Below are 10,427 nucleotides of genomic sequence, written 5' to 3'. Positions count from 1 at the left end.
TGCCTCGGCCTCCCAAAGTGCTGGGATTACAGGCTTGAGCCACCGCGCCCGGCTTTTTTTTTTTTTTTTTGAGACGGAGTTTCACTCTTGTTACCCAGGCTGGAGTGCAATGGCGCAATCTCGGCTCACCGCAACCTCCGCCTCCTGGGTTCAGGCAATTCTCCTGCCTCAGCCTCCTGAGTAGCTGGGATTACAGGCACGTGCCACCATGCCCAGCTCATTTTTTGTATTTTTTTAGTAGAGACGGGGTTTCACCATGTTGACCAGGATGGTCTCGATCTCTTGCCCTCGTGATCCACCCGCCTCAGCCTCCCAAAGTGCTGGGATTACAGGCTTGAGCCACCACGCCTGGCGTGGCTACTTTTCAATCTTTTCTCCCAGTAACTGGACAGGAAACAAAATGACCGTGGCAGGTATAAAGTCGCCTTCTTGCTTAGACCGGAGGTCCCACTGCTGGCCACGTGGGCGCACAGCAGGCTCCAGGCCGGAGCTGCCCCCACTGCCTCATGGGGTCCTATTTTCCCACCCCAGGCAGCCTAAAGTCTGGACAGAGAGTCGTCCTTCACCTGAGGCGTAGCAACCCTCTGGAAGCAGCCACCTTTACCACTGAGATGCCAAGCGCCAGGCTGGGTTGGCCAGGACCAGCTGTGAGGGCTGTTTTATCCCTGACATGGTTTAGAACTGCCAGTCGGTATATAACTGTCTGGAAGTTCTCTGGGACCACATTCCTTTGTCACGTAGCCCGGACCCGTGTCCCCGCCTCCATGGATTCTTGATGCCCGAGAATGGACATGCGGGATGGCGTTTTCACTGGCAGCCTTGTCCTGATGGCAGTCTGGGTTTGGCCTGCTGTGAAAATGACATGTGAACGGACACACCACACGCACACAGCAGCCTCGCTATTTTAAGAACGTACTTTATACAAAATAACCAGTTCATATGGAAATAAATCTACAGACCGCCAAGGATCAAAAAGCTTTTTAAAAAGTTCTTTTAAAAAAATTATCCAACACACAATATTGAACTAGTTATTGAGGTAAGTGTCGCTCTCAGTGAAACAGGGAAATCAGCAGACCACGACAAAATATACACAATATAAAAATAAATAGCATTCCCCTTTCCAGTACTGGCCAGAAGGTTCACACGGCTCTGGCTTTTGCAGCAGGAGCAGAGGCTCCAGACACTGGGCCCCAGGAGCTGTGTGCCAGGCAGGAGCGAGGTGCCTGAGCCCCGGGGAGGGGAGGGGAGGCGTCGCATGTTTCCTGACTGGGGGTCGGCATTTCAATAACTTATGCAATATCCATACCCCTGTTCCCACCCCACCCACCCCTTTTCAGAAACACATACAGGACAATCAGCCGCTCATCGGGCGTTTCTATGTGGGGCTTCAGACAGTCCTCTTGCACTGGGCAAGAGGGAGAAACCAGTTATAAAAAGGTCGACCCTTTCCTTGACGTGTACAGGTTAAAAAACAAAACCAAAAAAAAAAAACAAACCCTAACCCAAGCCCAGAACAGTCCCTCCACATGACCGTCTAGCACAGAGCAGCGTCAAGACCCAACCTGCAGGCAGAGCTTGTGTCCCTGACTTGAAAAACGGGAAGCAGCACCGCTCCCCCAAACGCTGCTATCCAAGAGAAGCGCGAGGCTCGGCTCCCTACAGCTACCGGCAGAGTCCCACCTACGCAGTGATGTGAGCTCACAACTAAGTCTCTGCATGCTCCGGACATGGTGTCGTTACCGAAGCTACCATCTGGAGTTCTCTGTGGAGACACCACACCCCTGCAACCCCGGCACTGAGCAGCGCATGGCTCACTCACACACACAACCGATTTCTGCAGTGGGGGGTCCAGGAAGATTCTACGGAGGGTGAACTCAGAAGGGCAGCAATGCCGGAGAACCTTCTGTCATCATTTCTACGAAAACTGAGGGTCTCTGGCAGCGTGTCGGGGTTCTGACACTATGGAACTGTCCTTACCTTGTGACTGTAGGATTAAGCCTTCCTGTGAAATTTCAAATTAGGTCTTAAGAACAGTGTCATATTTATAGTTTGAACTTTAAAAAAAATTTTTTTTAGGCCGGGCACAGTGGCTCAAGCCTGTAATCCCAGCACTTTGGGAGGCCGAGGCGGGTGGATCACAAGGTCAAGAGATCGAGACCATCCTGGTCAACACGGTGAAACCCCGTCTCTACTAAAAAATACAAAAAATTAGCTGGGCATGGTGGCACGTGCCTGTAATCCCAGCTACTCAGGAGGCTGAGGCAGGAGAATTGCCTGAACCCAGGAGGTGGAGGTTGCGGTGAGCTGAGATCGCGCCATTGTACTCCAGCCTGGGTAACAAGAGTGAAACTCCGTCTCAAAAAAAAAAAAAAAAAAAAAAAAAAAAAATTTTTTTTTTTTTTTAAAGATGGGGTTTCACCATACTGGTCAGGATGGTCTCGAACTCCTGACCTCAGATGATCCGCCCGCCTCAGCCTCCTAAAGTGCTAGGATTACAGGCGTGAGCCACTGCGCAAGGCTGAATTTTCATTAAAAAAAAAAAAAAAAAAAAAAAAAAAAAAAAAAAAAAAAGGGCCGGGCGCGGTGGCTCACGCCTGTTAATCCCAGCACTTTGGGAGGCCGAGGCAGGTGGATCACGAGGTCAAGAGATCGAGATCATCCTGGTCAACATGGTGAAACCCCGTCTCTACTAAAAAGATAAAAATTTAGCTGGGCGTGGTGGCGCGTGCCTGTAATGCCAGCTACTCAGGAGGCTGAGGCAGGAGAATTGCCTGAACCCAGGAGGCGGAGGTTGCAGTGAGCGGAGATCGCGCCATTGCATTCCAGCCTGGGTAACAAGAGTGAAACTCCGTCTCAAAAAAAAAAAAAAGGTCAGGTGCGGTGGCTCAGGCCTGTAATCATAGCAGTTTGGGAGGCCGAGGTGGGTGGATCACCTGAGGTCAGGAGTTCAAGACCAGCCTGGCCATCAGAGTGAAACCCCATCTTTAAAAAAAAAAAAAAGAAAAAAATCAAACCAAGAGGTATGGATTGTAAGCTTGTTTCTGACAGCTTTGGTGACAGCAACACTGGGATTTGTGGGCCTTTTGCCAGCTGTAGGAATTAACAAAAATAATAGTTAATAACGACACAGCAGATAAATGCCATGGGATGTTAACACCAAACGCTCAGTGACAAGCAGCACTTTCGGGGAAGAAGCTAGAGCAAATCGACGTTTAAAGCTGAGCCTTGACTGAACTGAGGGGCTGGGCTGCAGGTCTCAGGGTCTTCATTAAGGCCGATGAAGGGAGCCTGATGAGGCTTCGCCTTCTGGGCACCTATCCTGGGCTCACTGACGAGACAAACTGTTAGCAGCTCGCGTGTACAAGCATCAACTACTAAACCAACCTGATGAGGGCACGGGATGGAGAGACAGAGAGGTGGGAGGGAAAGTCACATTAGCAAGAAGCCTGCAGGGTTTGCTCTTACTTTATTCTCCACATTCATCCCCTCTAATAAGTTTTAGCCAATAGCTCCTGCTACTTTTTTTTTTTTTGAGATGGAGTCTCACTCTGTCGCCCTGATTTCTGCTCACTGCAACCTCCACCTCCTGGGTTCAGGCAATTCTCCTGCGTCAGCCTCCTGAGCAGCTGGGACTACAGGCACGTGCCACCATGCCCAGCTACTTTTTTGTGTTTCTACTAGAGATGGGGTTTCACCACGTTGACCAGGATGGTCTCAATCTCTTGACCTCGTGATCCACCCGCCTCGGCCTCCCAAAGTGCTGGGATTACAGGTGTGAGCCACCGCGCCCGGCCCACACTCGGCTTTTTGTATTTTTAGTAGAGATGGGGTTTCACCATGTTAGCCAGGATGGTTTTGATCTCCTGGCCTTGTGATCCGCCCACCTCAGCCTCCCAAAAAGCTGGGATTACAGGTGTGCACCACCGCCCCTGGCCGCTCCTACCACCTTTTAAATGAAGGGAAACAGTAGCTGAATTAAAAATTACTTTTTCATTCTGAGGGGAAAAGAAAGCCAGAATCCTCCCAAGCAGCTCACCTTTTCTTTCTCTTGGGTCTTGGGGAAACACGTTTCTAACTCATTAACAACTCTAATAAAAGCGAGCCATGAGTGTTAAAGAGGTGTGATGGCATTTCCAATTCTCCATGGATCTCAGCCATCCCTGCCCTCCTGGGGACCACTGAGAGCTGGCCCACTGACAAGGTTGACAGTGATCCACAGCGTGAAATGTCCTTCTAGCTTGAGAGCAAACCGTTTCAGGACGCCTTACACACTACTGTCTAACGATGACACATAACCGGCCTTTTCCTAACGGAGATGGCGGCAAATGCGTTTGCATCTGCTGGAGACGCTTGGAGAGAGAAGTGCTAGAGGAGGAAAAGGCGAGAGAAAGATCCTGCCTGTGGTTGCGTTGACTAGGGGTTCACAGCGGCTCAGGACCAGAGGGATTTCTGCAACGTGGCAGCTGCAGACGGCTCACAGCAGCTCTGCAATTCCAAGACCAGTAACAGCTCAGCACGCGCCCCGGACACACTCCCACCCGGGATGCACAAGGGCTGAGCGCGCCGCTGCTCCTGTTCAGTGTCACCATTTAATACAGTGGTTCTAGTTCCTATGGCTCTTCCTCGGTATCTGCCGCCTAAAACCAAGGGAGATTAAGGATAAAGGGATTTACTGACTCCTCCTGTATTGTTCACAGCACTGCTCCAGCAACAGGTGATTGGGCGGGCACTGGGAGAGGGAGGAGGCAGGGTGACCTGGGACAGTGCGCGCACAACCGCTCAAGGACCAGGAGGGTGGAAGGAGGGAGGTGCCCATGGTGACAATGCTCTTGTTAGGGAGAAGTCAGGCCTCTGACCTGAACCAGCATTACCAGGAAAAGAGAAAGGCTGTCGGCGGCCAAATTCTCTATGTCTACGCCAGGTCTAACCAGCAACAAACGAAATGCTTTTTCCTTGTCCCTGCTTCTGCACAAACCCAGACACGGAAGCTGTAATGCTCCACGTCAGCAGATACTACCCAAGGGGCAGACCCAGCCACAAACCTTCGGTCTTCTTCACTCTCAACGGGTTACGCCAGTGATAGGTTTCTAACAAGAATTAAGAGCCAGCGAGAACACAGGCTCAAAACTCAAGCCAGCTGCAAATACATCAAATTTCAGAGGAAAACCTCTGTGAGAGAAAATCCGTATTTTTGTGCATTATCTCTAAGAGGCATCTGTGTTCCCTATTCAACTCTCAAATCTGCCTGAGCCCTATGCAGCACCACCAGGTTAAGCGTTTGCGTGCGGGTACAAACTTCCATCATCCGGGAACTGGTGTCTTGGGTTTCATCTCTGTATCACGGATGTTTCCGATCAGTTTCCTTTCCACGGACAGCGTATGTTTAGCAAACTGTAAACACGACCGTTCCATGTTTCACTAGGAATCCTGGAATTGGAGGGAAAACTCTTCTGGCCCCTCCCACAGCTGAATTTATAAGAAACTAGGGCAGATTAACATTTCATAGAGGCTCTACTACCATCCCAAAAGCATGCTTAAAAATATGCTATTTTTTACAAAGACCTGTAATTTCAGTATTTTCCTTAGTTTTTCTTCCGTGTGATATTCAAAAATTTAAAACAGGGTCCTAACTTTGGTGACCTCTCAGCTAAAATCAAATACAGAATGCTAACGAGGGAGAATCCAGTGTAATTCAATCCTAAAACTGTAATAAAGTAATTTAATACTGTACGATGGTTTCCTATCACAGATACGACAAATAATTCCAAGAACTTCTTGATAGCTATTGTAAATCACCATGACTGATTTTACTATGATTCACTTAAAATGAATAAAAACTATATATACTGAAATATTCCTAAATTCAAACTGTAAATCTATAGAATACATTTTTCCTATTCAAACCTGTGCAATTCTTTATTGATACTAAAATATACAAACCTGAGTAGTCACTTCCACAAAATGTGATCGGTGCCAGAAAGCTGTGTGTGGCGCCTTCTAGACCACAGGCCCGACAGGGAGGTCTGTGATGGGCATGGCTCATCTTCTAATACATGAAACACGCCAGCCATCCCAATTCCTGATGCTGGTTTACGACTATTCGGTAGGGCTGGTGGCAAAACCAGGAAGGGACACCCCTGTCTCACATCCAGGATTTGGGCCACCAGAGTGAGCTAGCAGCCCGTCTCCTGGGCTGAAGCTTCCAGTAGTCCCGAGAGCACGCTGCGTCCAACGGAGACAGACAGCAGATGGCGAGGGGACAGGTGTTCCCTTCCAGGCTGACTGGAAGGCCAGCCTTTAGCTATTCTGAAGGCTGGCCAGCCGGCAAGGGAACACAGTGACGTATTACAAGATCAAACCCTTCCTGCCCTCGTCTCCAGCTCCCAGAAGTACTCAGTGTGACATGATTGTAAACAGATAAAGATCACTCCAGTGCTGTGTACCCACCAGTCAGGACTCCCATTTCTTCCGCATCCCCACCCACCCTTCCCACTTTTATGTACAATACATTCACCACCAACAAAAATTATTTTAAAAGGCAACATGAAAATTCTGTAAACTGGACCCAGCTCCAAACCATTACTACCACCAGTAGTCCCTTCCCCAAATATATACCTGAGTTTAGCTGCTCGTCAAAGTTTAAAAGCACCACTCCTTTCTTGAGTATACCCCCGCCCCCAAGTTTAAAGTGATTTTCCCTGAAAAGTGACTCAGGATTTGGAAAAGTCATCATTAACTCCACGTCCATTTGTTCTGCCTAACTGTCTACAGCAGCCGTGCAAGAGATCCCTGGCCAAGGACCTTTGCGAGCTGTGTGTCAGTCATCTAAGGAGTGTCCTTTTAGGGCCCATGACTGGCTCCAGCTCAAGGATGGCACAGGTGGGTCACGTGAAGGGGTGGAGCAGGTGATGGGAGCAGAGCTGGCGGGGCCCTCCCCAGTTCTCCGCGTTCCAAGTCTTCGTGTGCAGCTTCCATTGCTTGGGGCTCATTTCCTCCTTGGACTAGCTCTGAAAGAAATAAAGACAATTTTTTTTTTTCTTTTGGAAACAGTCTCGCTCTGTCACCAGGCACCAGGCTGGAGTGCAGTGGCGCGATCTCGGCTCACCGCAACCTCCGCCTCCTGGGTTCAGGCAATTCTCCTGCCTCAGCCTCCTGAGTAGCTGGGATGACAGGCACGTGCCACCATGCCCAGCTAAGTAGAGACGGGGTTTCACCATGTTGGCCAGGACGGTCTCCATCAAGTCTCGACCTCGTATCCGCCCGCCTCGGCCTCCCAAAGTGCTGGGATTACAGGCGTGAGCCACCGCGCCCGGCCACAAAGACATTTTAAACAAAAGTAAAAATTGTTTTAATTGTTAAAACACAAGACAACACAAAACAACGCCAAGTAAGCCAGAGAGTATCCATGCTCCTCATCTGGGAAAACGGCTTGATTCTGTTTCATGAGCTACCGTTTCCTTCCAGAGGGTAGGCTCGAGAGTCCTCGACCCCCCAGTTCCGATCCCGGCCCCGCTGCTTAACAGAGGAAGACGTGCACATTGGGAAATGCTCATGACGCAGCCAAGGACAACCGCTCTGTGAGGGTCAAGGGGCAGACGACGGGACACGCCGCCGGCGCAGGGCCTGGGACAGCAGCCGCACTCTGAACCGTGCCGACCCGGCTGTCACCGGTGAGAACGGTGGGAAGCGTTAAACAGGCAGGGGATCGTGACCGAAGGAATGCTGGCAGACGGGTGGGGAAAAAATAAGGGGTCAATACTCCCCAAACAGGTGTGCGTTCCACGTAACGATGGGGAAAAGCGACAGGCGAGAAGTGTCTCCGTCCCCCGTGCCAAGGAAGCACTCCGCAGGCAAAGTTCCTGTATCGCAGGACACCTTCAAACGCCTTTCTGCCGGGCGCGGTGGCTCAAGCCTGTCATCCCAGCACTTTGGGAGGCCGAGGCGGGTGGATCACGAGGTCAAGAGATCGAGACCGTCCTGGTCAACATGGTGAAACCCCGTTTCTGCTAAAAATACAAAAAATTAGCTGGGCATGGTGGCGTGTGCCTGTAATCCCAGCTACTCGGGAGGCTGAGGCAGGAGAATTGCCTGAACCCAGGAGGCGGAGGTTGCGGTGAGCTGAGATCGCGCCATTGCACTCCAGCCTGGGTAATGAGAGCGAAACTCCGTCTCAAAAACAAAAACAAAAACAAACAAACAAACAAACAAACGCCTTTCCGCGACAGCAGGGATGCCGCACACCTCCGGCCTTCCGCCCGGAGGAAGGAGGGCAGCTCTAAGTTGAGTGATGCTTACCTGATCCGGGGGAAGCGCTGGAGGCTTGTGGGGCGGCAGCTCCTCCCTCGGTGCTGCCGCTGCGGGGGTCTTTGGGAACGAGGCTTGGGACTGGACCGGGTGCGTCTGCATTCTACAGCCGGAGAGAGAAGCCACAAAGAATTACCGAACACGTACTAGTGACAAAAGAAACGGGACACTGCAGCCCGAGGGCACTGCCTTCACCACCCAGGTGAGCAGGCCTGGAGTCGTTGACGCTGGGACAATTGGACACTCTGGACCACCTGGTGCAACACGTGGCAGGCACACCACCTACGTATACTCCTGATCAAAGTGTTTCATCGGTTTTTTTTTTTTTTGCTTTTAGACACAGGGTCTTGCTCTGCCACCCTGTTCAGAGTGTAGTGGCAGGATCGTGGTTTCCTACAGCCTCCATCTTCCAGGCTCCAGTGATCCTCCTGCCTCACCCTCCCGAGTAGCCGGAACTACAGGTGTATGCTACCAGACCTGGCTAAGCTCCTTATTTTCAGTAGAGCCAGAATCTCGCCACGTTGCCCAGGCTGGTCTCCAACTTCTGAGCTTAAGCAATCTTCCTGCCTCAGCCTCCCAAAGTGCTGGGATTGTAGGTATGAGCCACCACAGCTGGCGCAAGTGTTTCATCTAAACACAAGGAGACTGTGATAAATCTAGAATCTGGAACATTCTCCATGAGAACTGGTCTGGACTGTTTGGAAAACAAAGCAAATAGGATGACTATGAATTAAGAGAGAGCACTGACATAGCAGCCAAATGAGCCTTTACTGGATCTTTTATCAGAAAATAAATAAATAAATAAAAATAAAACACAAAGAATGGCCGGGCGCGGTGGCTCAAGCCTGTAATCCCAGCACTTTGGGAGGCCAAGGCGGGTGGATCACGAGGTCGAGAGATCGAGACCATCCTGGTCAACATGGTGAAACCCCGTCTCTACTAAAAATACAAAAAAAAATTAGCTGGGCATGGTGGTGCGTGCCTGTAATCCCAGCTACTCAGGAGGCTGAGGAAGGAGAATTGCCTGAACCCAGGAGGCGGAGGTTGCGGTGAGCTGAGATCGCGCCATTGCACTCCAGCCTGGGTAACAAGAGTGAAACTCCGTCTCAAAAAAAAAAAAAAAAACAAAAAAACCCCACAAAGAAATGGCTTTAAAAGACACTCCAGGGCCGAGTGTGGCGGCACGTGCCTGTAATCCAGCACTTTGGGAGGGAGGTCAAAGTGGACAGATCACCTGAGGTCAGGAGTTCGAGACCAGCCTGACCAAGATGGTGAAACCCCGTCTCTACTAAAAACACAAAATCGAGAGTCATGTGTGGTGGCGTGTGCCTGTAATCCCAGCTACTCAGGAGGCTGAGGCGGGAGAATTGCTTGAACCTGGGAGGGAGAGGTTGCGGTGAGCCGGGATCATGCCATGGCACTCCAGCCTGGGTGACAAGAGCAAAACTCCATTTAAAAAAAAAAGGCCGGCGCGGTGGCTCATGCCTATAATCTCAGCACCTCAGGAGGCCAAGGCAGATGGATCATGAGGTCAAGAGATTGAGAACATCCTGGCCAACACGTGAAACCCTGTCTCTACTAAAAAAATACAAAAAAACCTCACCACAAAAATCAAAACAGACACTCTGGGGACAACTGAGGAAACAGAAATACAAACAACCATAGGCCCGGTGCGGGGGCTCACGCCTGTAATCCCAGCACTTTGGGAGGCCGAGGCACGCGGATCACGAGGTCCAGAGACTGAGGCCATCCTGGTCATCATGGTGAAACCTTGTCTCTAATAAAAATTTTAAAATGGCCGGGCGCGGTGGCTCAAGCATGTAATCCCAGCACTTTGGGAGGCCGAGGCCGGTGGATCGCGAGGTCGACAGATCGAGACCATCCTGGTCATCATGGTGAAACCCCGTCTCTACTAAAAATACTAAAAAATTAGCTGGGCATGGTGGTGCGTGCCTGTAATCCCAGCTACTCGGGAGGCTGAGGCAGGAGAATCGCTCAAACTCAGGAGCACAGGAGACGGAGGTTGCGGTGAGCAGATGGTGCCACTGCACTCCAGCCTGGTGACAAAGCGAGACTCCGTCTCAGGAAAAAAAAAAGAAAAAACCTTTTAGATATTGTTATTT

At 50.6% G+C, this 10,427-nt stretch overlaps 1 protein-coding gene across 3 annotated transcripts in view; it reads right to left on the bottom strand.

Moving 5' to 3' along the window:
* Positions 1-2,540: 2,540 nt before the first annotated feature.
* Positions 2,541-10,427, bottom strand: part of CECR2 (CECR2 histone acetyl-lysine reader) — a 178,427-nt gene continuing 170,540 nt past the window's right edge. For all 3 annotated transcript variants that reach the window (XM_074391049.1, XM_039462538.2, XM_039462539.2), the window contains 2 exons: positions 8,296-8,407; positions 2,541-7,007 (listed from right to left, as the gene is read on the bottom strand). In XM_074391049.1, the coding sequence (XP_074247150.1) occupies positions 7,002-7,007; positions 8,296-8,407 (118 nt within the window). In that variant the 3' untranslated portion in view covers positions 2,541-7,001. The remainder of the gene's footprint in view (positions 7,008-8,295; positions 8,408-10,427) is intronic.

This window comes from Saimiri boliviensis, chromosome 21 (assembly GCF_048565385.1).
Source record: "Saimiri boliviensis isolate mSaiBol1 chromosome 21, mSaiBol1.pri, whole genome shotgun sequence".
In the NCBI taxonomy this organism is placed as follows: domain Eukaryota; kingdom Metazoa; phylum Chordata; class Mammalia; order Primates; family Cebidae; genus Saimiri; species Saimiri boliviensis.
The sequence above is the reverse complement of the archived record's forward strand: the minus strand, read 5'-3'. Positions and strand labels throughout refer to the sequence as shown.